This window comes from Ceratotherium simum, chromosome 22 (genome assembly GCF_057802395.1).
Source record: "Ceratotherium simum simum isolate JZ-2026a chromosome 22, ASM5780239v1, whole genome shotgun sequence".
Classification (NCBI taxonomy): Eukaryota; Metazoa; Chordata; class Mammalia; order Perissodactyla; family Rhinocerotidae; genus Ceratotherium; species Ceratotherium simum.
Genome location: NC_141921.1, coordinates 6,419,738 through 6,438,514, shown reverse-complemented (window position 1 = coordinate 6,438,514; position 18,777 = coordinate 6,419,738). Strand labels below are relative to the sequence as shown.

At 37.2% G+C, this 18,777-nt stretch overlaps 1 protein-coding gene across 2 annotated transcripts in view; it reads left to right on the top strand.

Annotated features, from left to right (window-relative positions):
* ZYG11B (zyg-11 family member B, cell cycle regulator) overlaps positions 1–18,507 on the top strand; it is a 77,282-nt gene extending 58,775 nt beyond the window's left edge. Inside the window, exons 11-15 of one of the 2 annotated variants that reach the window (XM_087445921.1) lie at positions 464–661; positions 792–844; positions 1,970–2,067; positions 3,536–3,580; positions 13,519–13,632. In XM_087445921.1, coding sequence (XP_087302047.1) covers positions 464–661; positions 792–844; positions 1,970–2,067; positions 3,536–3,570 — 384 coding nt within the window. In that variant the 3' untranslated portion in view covers positions 3,571–3,580; positions 13,519–13,632. Of the gene's footprint in view, positions 1–463; positions 662–791; positions 845–1,969; positions 2,068–3,535; positions 3,581–13,518 lie in introns of both variants that reach the window. The other variant, XM_004438563.3, reaches the window with a different exon arrangement.
* The last annotated feature ends 270 nt before the right edge of the window (positions 18,508–18,777 follow it).

Here is an 18,777-nt window from a genome sequence, read left to right as displayed (position 1 = left end):
TACCTTGCATACGAAGTCTTAGTTCCAATTTCTAGCCCTTACCTTCTGCTCTTGCATGCCTACTAAACCCAGTTTTCTTGCGCCTGCAGATCAGTGATGGCCCATTACTGCTCTAGTTTGGTTCCCTGTTTGCTTTTTATCCCAGCAAGTAAAGTTACATATTTAAAAGTTGTTAGCTGTTTTTCACCCAGCACTTATAGATATTTTATAGCAGTAAATTTTTAGGTTATCTAGTTCACCGTTTTGCCTGAAAAGGAACTGTTTCTTTATTTTATTGTTTGGGGAGGAGAGGAAAAAATCACCCATAATCCCACTGTGTTAACATAGCAACAGTCTTCACCTTTGTCCATATGCAGCTACGTGTTTAAATCATTGCAGTCTCTGCTCTTTCTTAGAATGCTAAGGATCATTTAGCCATTTACTATACATGTTACTTTAATTTTTTTATCTTCTTTTTTTCCAGAACAATATAGCTGAAGTACAAGAATTGCATTCTGAATTAATGTGGAAGGATTTTATAGACCACATCAGTAGCCTTCTACATAGTGTTGAAGTGGAAGTCAGTTACTTTGCAGCTGGAATTATTGCCCATTTAATATCTAGAGGTGAACAAGCTTGGACATTGAGCCGTAGCCAGAGAAATTCTCTTCTGGATGATCTGGTAGGGTTATTTTGTGTTTTCTGGAAGCATATAAAGAACATTCATAGTGGTTAAACTATCACAGCCTAATAATGCAATAATGTAGTGCTAAATTAATATTTAATCCTTTATTGTGTCTTATGTCTTGCAGCATTCAGCTATTTTGAAATGGCCAACTCCAGAGTGTGAGATGGTAGCATACAGGTAATTAGCAAGATAATTAATGTTAAGCCAGTAATCTAGTCATTTTGCTTGCCTAGAGATCATTCCCACTAGGTGTATAGTTTTTCCTTTAGGCACCTATCTTCAAATTGGCTTTAAAAGAAGCAAAGTGTTTTTACTTTTTTGTGCTACCTATCATTCATCAGTCCTTCCTTCATTCCACATTTCTTGACAACAAGTGCCAGAGACTTCTTTTATACTCTTGAAATTCAAAGATGAGTAAGATGTGGTGCCTGCATACAAGAACCTTACAGCCTAGTGAGAGAGACCAAATGTGAATCACATATAATTCACTATTGTACTATTTATGTATATAGAGTGCTATGAAATTAAAGAGGAGAGTACTTAAATCTGCACTGGAAAATCCAGAGGAAGTGGACTGTGAGCTGTTTTGAGAGAGAATTAAGTAGGGGCAGAAGATTTTAGAAAGAGAAACAATGTATTAATGCGGGGAGGGCTAAAACAAGATGACACATTGAAAGAACCAGCAGTAGCACCGGATTAGTTTGGGGAAACAGTTTGTAATAATTTATTAAAGTGCGTGCTGGATGCCTAACTCTGTTTATGACAATATGGTGACTTGATAGCTAAGTTATTAGTTATATGAAGTATTCCAGATTGCTGCATAAATATTATTACAACTTATTTTTGTTGTCTACTTCATAAATGCTGATGCTGCCAACATTTTTGATTTCCCCAACTTACATTCTATCCGTTTTGGGGCAGAAGACCAGTAGAAATAGAAAGACTAACTCTAGACTCCTTCATGGTGTTCTACCAGTTAGTTATCAACTAACTTCTCCTTTTCTAAGTTTTCAAACCAAGGTCTGCTATTCTTCAAATGTGTATCTTCAAGACCAAAAAAGTACTTTTGAAAAAAATACTTGTTTCTGTTAGTACCATGTTCTGATCACCTTCTGTCTTCTGTACCAGGACTTTTGTCTGAATGTGATCCTTTTTCAAATGGCTAAGACAAAGAAAATATGTTCTATAGCTTTTTTATATTGGTTTAAAATAGTAGGATGTAATTTCTAGAATGGAATCATTGCATTAGGAAATAACACTAAGTATAGGATGTAACTTTTATTCTTTTCTTTTGACCCTTAGGTCCTTTAATCCATTTTTCCCGTTACTTGGCTGTTTTGCAACACCAGGAGTCCAGCTATGGGCAGTTTGGGCTATGCAACATGTCTGCAGCAAAAATCGTATGTACCAAAAAGAGAACTATGTTTTTTCTTTGTCAGGAGAAATTCCCCTTACAAAGGAAAGCCATTTCTAAATTGTGCATTGAAGTGATTTTTAAGGACATGGACTTTAAAAATTACAATTTAGAGAATATTAGGTTATAAAATAAATTTATTCTTTTGGCATGAACTTGACAGTACTAGCTACTGAATGACAGTGGTGAATGAGACTTACACTGTTTTAACCTCATGGAATATAAAGATTAGGAGCCTACAGTGAGTCCATTTGAGCACAAGGTCTTAAGGAGATCCAATGTTCATAGTACGTTCCAGTGCCCAGTCCTCATCCCCACAAAATTCCATTGTTTAAGACATTGCTCTCGGGCCGGCCCCGTGGCTTAGTGGTTAAGTGTGTGCGCTCCGCTGCTGGCGGCCCAGGTTCGGATCCTGGGCGCGCACCGGCACACCGCTTCTCCGGCCATGCTGAGGCCACATCCCACATACAGCAACTAGAAGGATGTACAGCTATGACATACAAGTATCTACTGGGGCTTTGGGGGGGAAAAATAAATAAATAAAATCTTTAAAAAAAAAAAGACATTGCTATCAGCACCCATGGTCTGTGGAGAAGCAAAGCATTTAGATCAGGTTCCATATCATTCTTTTTTGATGGTTGTGATAGAACTCTGTCAATTATTTATTAATATAAACTCATTCCATAAATGACTTGAAACATTGCACAAGAAGCACTTTAATAGTAAAATATAAATTAAAATTTTTTTAATTAAAAGTCAAGACCAAGGAAAAATAATTTGAAAAAAAATTAAAGATTGGAGGGAAAATAGTAGAATATAGATACGTAGGCCATACATAGTGATTCATATACTTTTTTGTGGCTGGGCTGCAAATAATCAGCTACATGGTTCTCTTTCTGTATAAGGGGGAAAAAACATTCCATATCCTCAGGGGGAAGTAAAGCTTTTCTGAGCAATTACCTACAAATTAAATTCCTTTTATGGACCTTAATAGGGGCCATATTGTAAATGACCTTATATAGGAAACGTGACAGTTGTTTTTAACAATAGTGTTATAGCAAATAGCAGTAACATTTTGTTAGATTCTTTCTTGTTGCATTCTTTGATGAAAAGTCAGTGCATACCACAAAAAGGCAACTCAGCAAAAGTTCTTCTGTCTCAGATGGACAGAGGAGGAGGGTTTAGGGAATGGGATGTGACAGAGAAAACTGCTTTGTAACCACCTGAAATTCCACCTGGAAGCTTTTCTGGCCACTCCTATTAAATTCCCCAGAAGCAGAGCTATTCATTCATAAACACAAGACTGCCTGATTAGCTACATTAAACTGCCTCTGCCCTAAAAATTTTCTTCTTTTACTGAACCAACAGGTTCTGAGAACTCCCTAGTTTCTTAATAGTCTATCCCATCTTACACCAAGCCTCTAACATCTAGGCTTCTTTCCTCATTACTCAAGGAATGGACTTTTCACAGTTCCATAGGAGAAAATAAAACATAATAAGTAAGTAATACTGCATTTTCATATAACTGTTTATTTTTGTGAATACTTTTAGGTGTTTGTGTTCTTTCAAGTTTACTCTATGGAATGACCACCCTGAAGAATTTATTCTAAAATGCACTGTAATTGGGGGAATGTTGGAATATTTTATCTCAATTCAGGAAGTTCAGGTTCCTACTTTCGTGCTCTCCTGGCTTATTTTGTTTATATTTAAATGGCATTTACTTCTCAGTTTGCATTAAAAAGTTTTAATGCTGCTTACAGCTTTTAATAATTAAGAGATGGTGTTGCATAGTGATTAAGAGCACACGGGAATCTGCTTGGATTCAAATCGTATTCCACCACTTACTATGCATGCCATCTTGAGAAAATTATTAAGCCCAGGGCTTCAGTTTCCACATTGTTAAACGGGAATAATAATAGTACCTATTTCACACTATAATGAGCATTTTTCCATGTTTTAGCAATTTTTTGACAACATGATCTGTAATAATCACGTAATCTTTATTGTATGGTATATTCGTTTCCTAGGGCTACCATAACAAAGTGCTGCAAATAGGTGGCTTAATACCAAAAGAATGTTTTGTCTGTCAGTTCTGAAGGCTAGAAGTCTAAAATCAAGATGTCACTAGAGCCATGCTTTCTCTGGTGGCTCTAGGGGAAAATCATTTTTTGCCTTTTCTAGCTTCTGGTGTTTGCTGCCAGTTCATGGCATTCCTTGACTTGTAGAGGCATCACTCTAGTCAGATGGCCATCTTCTCCCTGTGTGTCTTCACATCATCTTCTGTGTGTGTCTGTTTCTGTGTCCATATCTCCACTTTTCATTAGGACACCAGTCATATTGGATTAGGGCCCACCCTAATGACCTCACCTTAACTAATTACATCAGCAACAACCCTTTTTTCAAATAAGGTCACATTGTGAAATCCTGAGGGTTAGGACTTTTAACCTATCTTTTGTGGGGGGACACAATTTAATCCGTAACATATGGCTATCCATTTATTAAATGAACTTAATAATTTGTGTAGCCATTTCCCTATTGATGAACATTTAGGTAGTCTACCTTTTAATTTTAAAATTATACTCAAGGGGCCGGCCCCGTGGCTTGGTGGTTAAGTGCGCGTGCTCTGCTGCTGGCGGCCCGGGTTCGGATCCCGGGCATGCACTGACACACCGCTTCTCCGGCCATGCTGAGGCCGCGTCCCACGTACAGCAACTAGGAGGATGTGTGGCTATGACATACAACTATCTACTGGGGCTTTGGGAAAAAAAAATAAATAAATGAACATTTAAAAAAATAAAATAAAATAAAATTATACTCAAATGCTTGTTTTTATAGAGATATTCATTGCACCATTATTTATAATAGCAAATAACTAAATAACCTAGAGGTCCAGCAATAGAGAAATGTTAAATAATGTTGGAATATCCAGACAGTGGAATATTTGCGTATCATTATAAGTGAAGAAGATATGACAGAAATTATATAAGCAAACACTTATACTCTGGGCCATGACAGAATAACTGTACCAGACTAGCCCTTCAGCCATAAATAATAGATAACTTGGGGGGAAATTTGAAACAGCTTTTTCTAGACATTAGACAAAAGGCAGCAAGGATTCCAGTCCCTGAAAGGAGGGAAACAAATGAGATGAGCTCTATAGTCTCCCTGGCTTTCTTCCTGGGGGCATTTACCAGACCAGGTGAAGAGTGGGGGAACCAAGTATAGCACAGCAATTTCATTGAACTGAGGAGACAGAAATCAGAGTTTGGCAAGACAGAAGTGCCTGGAATTTGTGGGGCAGAGTAATGCATAGGTGATAGCTACATCTAGAAAGAACTCCAGAAATCTTCATAAGGGTTTCTTGAGTCTTTGGCTGAATACTAAGCTGTGCAAGTCTAGGATGAGACTCCTTGAGGCCTAGAAAAGAACAAGGAGCTGCTCACTGAAGGTGCTCACACAGGGTTGGGAAGTACTCGAATTCTAAACAGTGGAAAGAACTTAATACCCAAGGCATTCAATATAGATTCCAGAAGAGCCAGAAGAGATTAAATTAGCCCTAAAATAAAGGTTTCTCTAAGGCAACCCTAACAAAGCTTAAAAACAAGGCTTGAAATGGTCACACTGCTCTGCAAATCAACTATCTGCCAGAGAAAAACTAAGCAATCTTTTAAAAACAGCAACACAATCTAGACACTCAACAACATGTTTAGTATCTGATAAAAATTGCTAGATGAGGGAAGAAGCTTAGAAAATGTGACCTATAACCAGGAGAAAAATCAGACAATTGAAACAGACCTGGAAATGATGGTAATGATGGAATTAGCAGAAACGAACTTCAAAATATTTATTTATAGATATGATCCAAGATTTTAAAGAAAAATGAATATTAAGAGGAGAAAAATAAAATATAAAAAAATAAATAAAATAGAAATGCTAGAGCTAAAACTTTAAATATCTAGGTGAACTTAAGAGTAGATAACATGGAAGAGTCAGTGAAATTGAATACATAGCAATAGAAACTATACAGACTGAAGCTTAGAGAGACAGAAAGCTGAAAAAAAAACCAAACAGTAGAATTACCCTGGTATCAATACCAGGTTAAAGATATCATAAGAAAAGAAAATTACTAAACAATATCTCTCATGAACATAGATGAGGAAATTCTTAACAATTTTTTAACAAACGGAGCCCAACAGTTTATAAAAAGGACCAGGGAGGTTATTCCAGGAAGGCAGGGTTGGTTTAACATTTGAAAATCAATGTGTTTCATCTTGCTACCAGACCAGGAAAGAAAGGCAATCTGATCATCTCAATAGATGCAGAAAAAGCATTTGACAAAATCCAACATACAGTCCTGATAAAAGGACATCTAAGGAAATCCTACAGCTGACGTCAAAATTAATAGTGAAAAACTGAATGTGAATGTTTCTCCGTAAGATCAGGAACAAAGCAAGTCCAGTCTCACCACTATTGAGCATTATAATGGAGATTCTGTCCAGTATGATCAGGAAAGAAACAAACAAAAGGCATCCAGATTGGAAAAAATGAAGTAAAACTGTTTTCATTTGTAGATGACATGATTATCTATGTAGAAAAATCCCAAGAAATCTGCAAGAGGGCAACTAGATCTACTAAGTGAGTTTTGCAAGGTTCCAGGATACAAGATCAATACACACAAATCAGTTGCATTTCTGTATACCAGCAACAACCAATGTAAATGAAAAAGTGACGTTTGTAATCGCATCAAAAACTGTGAAATACTTAGGGATGTAACTGACAAAGATGTGCAAGACCTGTATGTTGAAAAAAACAAAGCATTGCTGAGAGACATCAAAGAATGCGTAACTAAGTGGAGAGATCTACTGTGTTCGTAAATTGGAAGACTTAATATTGTTAAAATGGCAATTCTCCCCAAATTGATTGTAGATTTACAAAATCCCAGCGGGCTTTTGAAAAGAAATTGACGCACTGATTCTAAAATTCATACAGAAGTGCAAAGGCCCTAGAATATTGTGTTAAAAACAGAATTCAACTGAGTAAATTTAAAGATCTAATTGGCTTTATTAAAGGATTCATGAATTGGGCAGCATCCCATCTACTAAGTAGAAAGGAGCTCCAAGGAACTGTACAAAATGGAAGACTTCTGTAGGCAGAAGGAGGCGGGGCAAGGAGGTTATTCAAACAAAGAGTGGAAAGTTTCAGGCTAGGTCATCTTCCTGTGGGAGAAGATGGGGGTCTTGCAGGCAGATTACCTTACTAGTGCTGACCAAGTAATTCCAGATTGACTGATTACATTTCTGGCAGAGGCTGAAACTGCAGTTAGGTTAGGTATTAAGTCTTGGTTTGCTGATGTGGGGCTTAGCACAAATTAATCCATTTTGGGCCTGTTGTTTCTTTTTTAATGATTCCCCTCTTTTGATCAGACTCTCAGCCTACCTGAGAAATGTGATCAAAGTTTAAGGCATTAGCACCACTCTCAGCTACTGCTCTGTAGTTCTTGCATCTTTTACTGACCCTCTGTGTGATATTCACAGGCCATGATTTTTTTTTTCTGAATCTCTATTATATTTACAGGTCACAACTTTAGGCCCACAATTTTTTTTTTTTTTTTTTTTTTTTGGTGAGGAAGATTGGCCCTGAGCTAACATCTGTGCCAATCTTCCTCTATTTTTTTGTATGTGGGACACCACCACAGCCTGGCTTGATGAGTGTATGTAGGTCCACGCCCAGGATCCAAACCCATGAACCCTGGGCTGCCAAAGCAGAGTGCATGAACTTAACCACTATACCACTAGGGCAGCCCTAGGCTCACAATTTTTTTTTTGGTGAGAAAGATTAGCTCTGAGCTAACATCCGTTGCCAATCCTCCTCTTTTCGCTGAGGAAGATTGGCCCTGGGCTAACATCCGTGCCCATCTTCCTCTACTTTATATGGGACACCGCCACAGCGTGGCTTGACAAGCGATGAGTCAGTCTGCACCCAGGATCCGCACCTGCGAACCCCAGGCCGCCGAAGCAGAGTGCACAAACTTAACTGCTATGCCACCGGGCTGGCCCCTAGGCTCACAATTTTTTAATCAGTCATTTTCTTCATTCCTTTTCTGGTGTTCCAATCTTAGGGAGATCATTTGCTTGGTGTTTAGCAGCTGCGAACATGCATTTAAGGCTTTTGAGAAAATACAGCGTGGCAGATAGACTACTATGATTATTGTAAGCAGGATAATGTGTGGAGTGTACTTTGGAGCCATGGTCCCCAAGATTCAAACCAATCAGAATCAAATAAGTCAAAGAAAGACCCCAATGAAGGAGTCACTTTCTTAAGCCAGGTGGCTTGTTCATTGATATTATGTAGCTGAGTTGCAACTTCCCCAGAAGTATTAATCCAGGTGCAGCAAATGGTGTTGGCCACAGCACAGACACCTCCTTGTCAGCTAAAAGATAATCAAGGGCCATCCTATTATCAAGGACAACTTTGGCCAGAGAGTCTAAGGATTTTTGTTGGGCAGCTATCGCTTTTTTGCAACAGATTCTGCAATATTTTCCAGAGGTAAGGAGAGATTCCTAATCGTAGCCTCATTTGTTCTCATTCCTAGCTAGGGAAGTAGAGACCTGCCAAAGGAAGCAAATCCCAAATCATGAAAGCCTCCTGGTAGGTCCTTTCTAACTTGATGGTGTGAAATCAGGGTTGTTGACCAGTGAGATGTCTCAGTCTGTGTTAGGGGCACAATAAGGTAACCTAGAAGGCATTGCCCGGTTATGCACCAGCCATCTAGGTGTTCACAGGCCCAGGGAGAATGATAACTACCACACATCAAGATAAATTCTGTTGGGGGACAAACCACTCCTGCTAAGGTGGCACTGTTAATGGACAGATCAGAGGTTTTTATGGCAAATCCAGCAGTCTAAAAGGTTATCCCCTTTAGCAATGGCCAGGGAGATATGGATGATGATGTTATCTCTCCAAGCCAATGCCAGAATAAAGGCAAGAAAGAGAAGAAGAAAGGGTTTCATGTTTAGTTAAAGTATGAAGTCTTGATCTGGCATCTTGGGTGGAAGCAGTCTACATCAATGTCAGCTATTTCTCTTTCTCATCAATTTGATTCAGAGGTCTCCAGCGTCTTTCCTTTTTTTCATTCAAATTTGGTCTTATTTTTTTTCTCTTCCTATTCTGACATAACCAGCCTCATTTTAGGACAAAATTATTTTCTTTTCCCTCAACAAAATGCATCTCTATTCCTTGTACCTTCTTTTACTGAAAACATGCATCCTACTTTTCTTGCGTACAGAGATGTTTCCCTTATTATTTCTAGTGGCTTATATATATTAAAGTTTTTAACTATTAAAAAGCTTAATTTCTAGTGAAAATAAAGAGATAAACAATTGTGAACTGTTATGTTAACATTCTGTGGCTTGGCAAATTTATAAGTACTTTTTATAATTTCTAGAAATGTGCTTTCTTCTAGTAAATTTTTCAGTGTGGCACGAAACATGTTTACTAATAGACCCAAATATCTTTAGTGTCTCTGTAAAAGGAAACCAAAAGTGGATAAACTTATGTTCAGTACTTAGTGTTTCAGTATCTTATTTTGAAATAATCTAGATATTTAATGACTAGCCATCATTTAATTTAACTTAACGAAACTTTAAAGTTTTAGGTTACCAAAAAGATTTGGAAACTATTTTTAAGTAGGCATACTATAAAGACCAGGTTATTTTTCTTGATGACAAATTTCATAACAGGGATAACATGAACTTATTTGACTTATAAACCCAGGTAGAATAAAAGTTGTATGTTGGCATTACATTTATAATGTTGATAACTCTAAATAGACATGTCTTTATATAAACCAACAACTTAAATTAGCTTTAATACTGAATATTTTCCCAGATCAGATGAACCTGAAAAGCATTTGAGTTAGTTTCTATTATATTTCTTAGAATTTTAAGAATACTCAATTCATATAAGCACTTATTTTTCTTTAAACCAATCAAATGAAGCTTTTTTTATAAATTAATTTTGGTAATACCATCCAGAAGTAGAAAAACATCACACACCTACAACGCGCATATATATATACAGGCATATCTCAGAGATATTGCAGGTTTGATTCTAGACCACTGCAATAAAGTGAATATTGTGGTAAAGCGAGTAACACAAATTTTTTGGTTTCCTAGTGCATATAAAAGTTGTGTTTACACTATGCTGTAGTCTGTTAAGTGTGCAAATGCATTGTCTAAAAAAAATGTACATACCCTAATTAAAAAATACTTTATTGCTAAAAAATGCTAACCATCATGTGAGCCTTCAGCCAGTTGTAATCTTTTTGTTGGTGGAGGATCTTGCCTCGATGTTGATGGCTGCTGACTGATCAGGATGGTGGTTGCTGAAGGTGGGGTGGCTGTGGCAATTTCTTAAAAGAAGACAATGAAGTTTGCCGCATTGACTGACTCTTCCTTTCACAAATGATTTCTCTGTACCTGCGATGCTGTTTGATAGCATTTTACCCACAGTAGAACTTCTTTCAAAATTGGACTCAGTCCTCTCAAGCCCTGCCACTGCTTTATCCAGCAAGTTTATGTAATATTCTATATCCTCTGTTGTCATTTCAGCAATCTTTACAGCATCTGCACCATGAGTAGATTTCATCTCAAGAAACCACTTTCTTTGCTCATCCCTGAGAAGCAACTCATCATCCATTAAAGTTTTATCATGAGATTGCAGCAATTCAGTCACATCTTCAGGCTCCACTTCTAATTCTCTTGCTATTTCCACCACATCTGCAGATACTTCCTTCACTGAAATCTTGAACCCCTCAAAGTCATCCATGAGGGTTGGAATCAACTTCTTCCAAACTCCTGTTAATGTTGATATTTTGACCTCTTCCCATGAATCGTGAATGTTCTTAATGGCATCCAAAATGGTGAATCCTTTCCAGAAGGTTTTCAATTTACTTTGCCCAGATTCATCAGAGAAATCACTGTCTATCGCAGTTATATATAGCCTTACAAAATGTATTTCTTAAATAATAAGACTTGAAAGTCGAAATTACTCCTTGATCCTTGGGCTGCAGAATGGATGTTGTGTTAGCAGGCATGAAAACAACATTAATCTCGTTGTACATCTTTGTCAGAGCTCTTGGGTGACCAGGTGCATTGTCAATGAGCAGTAATATTTTGAAAGGAATCGTTTTTTCTGAGCAGTGGATCTTAACAGTGGGCGTAAAATATTCAGCAAACCATGTTGTAAACAGATGTGCTGTCATCCAGGCTTTGTTGTTCCATTTATAGAGCACAGGCAGAATTATTTAGCATAATTTTTTGTGTGTGTGTGAGGAAGATTAGCCTTGAGCTAACATCTGTTGCCAATCTGCCTCTTTTTGCTGAGGAAGATTGGCCCTGGGCTAACTTCTGTGCCTGTCTTCCTCTACTTTATATGGGACACCACCACAGCATGGCTTGATAAGCGGTGTGTTGGTCCATGCCCAAGATCTGAACCCGTGATGAACCCCGGGACACTGAAGCAGAGGGCGTGAACTTAACCGCTACGCCGCTGGGCCTGCCCCTATTTAGCATAATTCTTAAAGGCCCTAGGATTTTCGGAATGGTCCATGAGCATTGGCTTCAACTTAAAGTCACCAGCTGCATTGGCCCCTAACGAGAGTCAGCCTGTCCTTTGATGCTTTGAAGCCAGGCAGTGACTTCTCCTCTCTAGCTACGAGAGTCCTAGATGGCATCTTCTCCCAACACGAGGCTGTTGTGTCTGCATTGAAAATCTGTTGTTTAGTGTAGCCACCTTCATTGATTATCTTAGCTAGATCTTCTGGGTGACATGCTGCAGCTTCTACATCAGCACCTGCTGCTTCACCCTGCACTTTTATGTTATGGAGACAGCTTCTTTCCCTAAACCTTATGAACTAACTTCTGCTAGTTTCAAACTTTCCTTCTGTAGCTTCCTCACCTCTCTCAGCCTTCATAGAATTGAAGAGTTAGGGCCTGGCTCTGGATTAGGCTTTGGCTTAACGGAATGTTGTGGCTGATTTGGCCTTCTATCCAGACCACTACAAGTTTCTCCATATCAGCAATAAGGCTGTTTCACTTTTTGAACATTCGTGTGTTCACTTTTAGTTTCTTTCAAGAATTTTTCCTTTACATTCACAACTTGGCTGTTTGGTGCAAGAAGCCTAACTTGCAGCATATCTTGGCTTTCAACACGCCTTCCTTACTAAGCTTAATCATTTCTAGCTTTTGATTTAAAGTGAGATGGGCAACTCTTCCTTTCACTTGAACACTTAGACGCCATTGTAGAGTTATTAGTTGGCCTAATTTCAATATTATTGTGTCTCGGAATAGGGAGGCCAAGGAGCAGGAGAGAGAGAGGGGAACGGCCAGTCAGTGGAGCAGTCAGAACACACACAACATTTATCGATTAAGTTCATCGTGTTATATGGGTGCAGTTTGTGGTGCCCCAAAAGAATTATAATAGTACCGTCAAGGATCACTGATCACAGATCACCATAACACATATAATAATAATGAAAAAGTTTGAAATATTGCGAGAGTTACCAAAGTGTGACACAGAGACACAAAGTAAGCAAATGCTGTGGAAAAATGGCACCAATAGGCTTGCTCAACGCAGGGTTGCCACAAACCTTCAATTTGTAAAAAATGCAATATCTGTGAAGTGCAATAAAATGAGGTATACCTGTGTACATTTGGCAAAACTCATCAAACTATAGATTACATTGGGTGTATTTAATTGTGTGTAAATTATATTTTTAAAAATATGACTAAAACTAAAAAACTTTAAAAGTGGTGTGTACAAAAAAGAAATATTTTTTAAAACAAAAGGCAAAGAAAATATTTAAAAATAAAGAAAATTGTTGGGCCGGCCCCGTGGCTTAGTGGTTAAGTGCTCGCGCTCCGCTGCTGGCGGCCCGGGTTCGGATCCCGGGCGCGCACCAACGCACTGCCTCTCTGGCCATGCTGAGGCCGCATCCCACGTACAGCAACTAGGGGGATGTGCAGCTGTGACATACAGCTATCTACTGGGGCTTTGGGGAAAAAATAAAAAAATAAAATAATAAAAGAAAAAAGAAATTTGCATGTGCAATATGAGTGCCATTAAATTTTTTAAAAACATAGGAAATGCATAAAAGTGTAGTCTCTATCTTACCTATGATTTTGGGTCAAACAAATTTTCTTTCCAGATTGTCTATGTCTTAAGGTTATGATTAAAAATATATATATATATATATGACGTGTATTATTTATGTGTGGGGCCTTGCAGCATAGACATATCATCACAGAGGTATTTATCAAGCTGTAGTATATGTTAGTGCTCAATGAGAAAGTTAAAATTTAAGCAAAAAATAACTGATTTTTTTGTGGGATAATTTTTAAGTGTTTTAAGAAAAGCTCTTTCTCCTGTTTTCTTTCAGCCTCAAGGTATTGCAGCATGCTGATTGAAGAAGGAGGATTGCAGCATTTATACAACATCAAAGAACATGAACAGACTGATCCCCATGTCCAACAGATTGCTGTGGCCATTCTGGACAGCTTAGAAAAACACATTGTACGTCATGGGAGACCACCTCCCTGTAAAAAGCAGCCCCAGGCCAGACTAAATTGATAGCCATAGGTAATTGGATAATTGAATCACAGGAATCCTTTTTGTGATAGGTTCATTTGGAATATCTTACCCTCTGTGATGTTTTGGGGGTTTCTATGACAAGAGTCATAAGCTCAGTTTGGGATTGACAATGTACGGTACTGCCCATGTGAACAGTCTCTAATTTGTCTTGTGATTTTTAACTTACAAGGCAAGAAGGGTCTCTTCCTTCGTCATTGCCTTTTAGGAAATTTTCCACATCTTTCAGTGTTTGAACTTACCTGTGCTTGAAATTCTACAGTTTTATGATAAAGTTTGCACGAACCCTTAGGCCAAACTTTTTTGATCTAAAAGTCCCTTCCAGTCAATTTGCAGCTTCAGATAAGCTGTTAGCCTGATTTCTGGCACTGCTTCAGTTGTAAATTTTATACTGCTTCTGTATAAAATGCCTTTATTCTCTGTCTGTGTACCTTTTATAAGATGTCCTTCTTAGTGTGAAAGAATGGAAATCTGAGTCCTCTCCATGGGAAAGCTACTCACTGGTTGGAGCCCGGATGGCTGACAGAAAAGTATATTAAAAAGGAAAACTTAAGGAAGAATAGATTTTAGGAACTGGGAAATGGTCTGCTCTTATGGTATGTATAGTTTTTAAACTGGGACAGGCTATCCTTCTGTAGCCCACCTCTCCTGAGACAGTGACCAGTAGTTTGTTCTTCATTTTTTATTCCTGGAAGCATGGGCTGCTGCTTCCTACACAGACAGCTGGTTACTCTCTAGAAATGTTTCCTCAAGCATCACAGTGTAAAATATCACAGCATTCTGTGTTAAAGATTAACTCTCTGAATCTCTATATGTCATATTGTTGTGAAAATGTGAATTTAAAAAAAATTGTCTCTTGTTAGAACTGACCATTCTTTTCCCTCTATTTCAGTCATTTTGTTTAGTGGAATAGACTACACAAGATGTTACCTACTCAGTTAAAATACAATTAACAACAGTAAATTTTGCCATGAGAAGTTATTTCCTTTTGTTTCAAAATACATGTATCTCAACGTTTTCATGTTGGAGAAAGATGTCCACATCTCATGCCAAAAATGAATGAGAAGAATTAGACTATTGTTAAATGTAATGATTCTAGTTGCAGTGCATAAAAGGAAATATTTCTTGATGGGTTATTTTTTAGACAATTGTCTTTCCTTTAAGATACCTGTGACAGTATAGTAAAGAATCAGTTATTATATTAATGGCAGCTGGGAGGCAGCAAGTCACCAAATAACTTAATTTCCATTAAAAATTTTTTTTTTAAAGCTTCAGTGCATGGTTGTGTATCCTAGTTGTTAGTTTAATTTTCTATGTGAGCCACTGCCACAATATGACAACTGACAGATGGGTGATGTGGTTCCATGACCAGGAAATGCACCTGGGCCACGGTGGTGAGAGTGTTGAATCTTAACCACTAGACCACCGGAGCTGGCTCCCATTTTAAATTTTAGTTTATGAATAAGGTTAATTGCAATCTCAAATGACTGCATTTTTTTCATAGATGGCCAAAGTGTTTTCAGTAGAGATTTTAAATGGTGTATTTAAATTATGGTGATTATTCAGAAGCATTTTTGTTTAGAAAGGAGCTGGCTTAATAGTATGCTGATAAGATTTTTGACATACACATTTCTTACCATTTCTTACCACTATCACAATAATCATACTTGAACTATTTGGTACTCCTTCAAAGGGGTGACAACTTAAACCAAAAGAAAATAGGTATTTAGAACCATTAAAAACCATTTTAAATTGTGGGTTAATTCTGACTTAATTGGTGTAAGGAATTTTTATAGGTGCAAGATAAATTTTCACAGATTGTCTTATTTCAGAGGAAATGGAAAATTCTTGTAAGCTTTTCCCCTTTTGTCTGAATTTTAATGTCTAAGGCAAAATATAGAAAATAGGATACCTACAATAGCTTGGATGTTGCTAGCTATGTTAACCATTTCCAAGTCTTCTAGCCTGCCTGGTTAAGGGAAAGCCTATTTGAGAAGTTTGGCTTCAAGTTTCTCTTGTATCCTGTTCAAGACAAAAGTGCATGTTCCTTGTAGGTTAATCCTAGGTTTTTGTCTTTATAAATTATTTTCAGAAATGGCTAAAAATGTACAGAAAGCGATAAATCTTTTCATTACTCAGAATAACTTGTTGATAGATGAAGACTCAAAAGTATTTGAAGTTAATTTAAATTGACTACTTTGAGCACTGATAATGGCCAGATACATCTGAGTCTTAAAAGCAAAATAATTGATCACATCCCAAATATATAAAAATTGTAGTGCCTTTGTGGTTGGGATGGTTCTTAAAATTGTGTATCTGTTTAAGGCACAGAATTGTCTGTAAAGTCTTGAATCTTGCTAAAATATAGTAGATGTATATATTGAAATTATGAGGCATAACTGGCTCTTCTCTACAGTTAGAATCTATTAGGCCTCCCTTTTGCATTTGTATACTAGAATGTAACAGTACTTGGTGCCTTCAAGGGTTACCTCTTCAGTGGCTTAGAGGTGCTGTTTCAAGCACAATTTAGACAAAGGTTGAACCACTCATTGCTCAAATCATTGGTGCACTCAGATATTGTAAAATATCACTACATCAGTCCACAAGCAACAGCAAGATCCTTTCGATCTACTAAAGGAAATAGACATTTTAGAGTATAATGATGCGTCTTGGTATCATTGAATAAAACAAGAACAGTGTGAAATTAAAGCAGAAATAATTAAGGCATCTCATTCTTTCCATCAAGTAAGTTTTGCTCTGGTCTTTATACTCTAAAAAATCATTTTTTCTTTTTGCAGTTGAAAAGAAATATGAAACAAGTCATAATAAGGGGTTAGTTTATTGTCTGGCCAAGGACTCAGTGGCTGCTGATCTTAGTTGAGGATTTTAAAATCATATCAGACCCACAGTTCCAGAAATTGACCATAAATATTGCTGCTCCTCACCCCTGGACAGTAATGCCATTTAGTGGCACTAGTCAACTTAAGTGAATTACCCAAGGTGGAGGTGAACCATAAGATTGCTATGGGAACTTAATTTCATGATGTCTTTTGTGTGCAAACTTCCAAGGAATCAAATATTCATGTTTGAAAATATTAGTCCTACATATCCAGCCTAGGAAGTTGCTGTTACTAATGGGACCTTTTGAGTTGGCCCTTTTTCTTCCCAGTCACTTTGATGACTGTGTTTTTAATTATGCCATGTGTCAAGATAGCATTGGGCCATCTTCTAGCCCTTTGGAGCACATTTTAATGAAAACATATTTTATGTGCTAAATTAGGGTAGATTAGATTAATGAACCATGCTTTTGGCTTAGTGTTTTAACATGCATGAGGGCCTGCCACCCACCCACCCACCATAGAACAATGTGCAGCAGTATGCAAGGTTGAAAAGAGGTCATGAGTAGCAGGGATAAGAAGCTTACTGTTTTGTGTACGTTGAAACCCACTCTTTTCCTCCCTCTAATGGTATGTTTACATTATTTGATTATTGTGCAACTTTTATCTTGGGACAAACAGTATTATTAAACTAAAGGTGTAAGTTAAAGGCAGTATCATACTGTCAGCTGATGTGGGCAGTTTTATCTGTATGTGACTTATTTGGGGACATTATATGGCTAGGGCCTCAGAGTAGTGTTTTAAGACAGCTTACAGAGAGGTTTGCAAACTTAAGGTTTCCCTCTCAAATCCATTGTAGCAGTTTCAGATGATTGTGTGGATATTGGATGTTTAATCTTTACCATTTGCTTTGTATTGACACATTTTTAACTTTTAGTGTTAACTCATGAACTGTTCATTTTAGGAATAATGCAAATCCAGCCTTCATCCAGTGATGAGAATAGCAATATGATAGAAAAATTTGCTGAATGTGCTTTAAATGAGTAAATGCTTTATCTTTTTTAGCATTTCATAGACTTTGCATGACACGGTACACTCCTAATTATGCATTCTTTGATTTCCAAATCTTAACCTAAGACACTCTTTGTCAACTGGTTGGTAGCCTAAGAAAGAGCTTTCTCTGCCTGTTTCTCCCCTCCCCAGTTTTTTGGGGTAAATTATGGGAAAATAATGCTGTTTCTCATTTCTCTGGATGAAGCAAAGCTCTTTTGAACAGCACAACCTAACTTTATAGCTAGACAGACTGGTTATTAAGAATATTTAGAGAATCCCAAATTTATCAAAATTATTGTATGGGAAATCATAAATCTAGTTCTTTAATAGTATGTGCTTAATTTGGGACTTACTTTTGGGAAAACTGTTCGAATTGGGTTCTTTTAAGCTTATTTTAATCAGCTTAGAAGCAAGAAGCGACTCAGCTAATGAAAGCTGAGACACACTTTCATAAAAGCAGGAAATTCTTAAAAGCATTTTTTCCCTTTAAAAATGGAAAGATGTTATATCAAGATTTATGCTCTCAGATAATCTGCAAGAATAAAATAAAATAAAAATCCCTGACTTTTGTAGAATTCCCACTGTCAAATTCTCACTGACTTGTGAGTGTGAAAAGCTGTCTTTTGCTTGAATTCTGATGGAAGAGTTTAACTCCTTTCAAAAGATATGAAAAGTTCATTGGAAAGTGTAATGTGTATACGTTTCAAAGGCTCTCTCTCAATTATCTGGACTGAAGGCGCTGTCCTCACTGTGGCCAGATGAATGGGAGTGTTCTGTACATGAATCATGCTATATTTTAAATCAGGACATCACTTAGGTGTTAATGTTGTATGTACAGATTTTTGTTTGGGGGATTTTTTTTTTTTTGCCTAAATAAATGTAAAATTTTATGTAATGTGTCTTGTCTACTTTGATTCTAGACATTTGCTTTAAAATTTAATACTAATGCAAGATTCAGATTACTTAGTTATCCACTTGTAACAGTTGCGTTTTGAAAAAGTCCAGTGGTTTTACTACAAATGTTTCTAGTACTGGAACTCCATTCATTCATTTCATTAAATACGTATGCTAGGGACTGTTTAAGTGTTGGAACTTATATATTTTATAAATCCCTCAGGGAACTTACAGTTTTGTGGAGAAGAAGAAATATTAAGTAAACA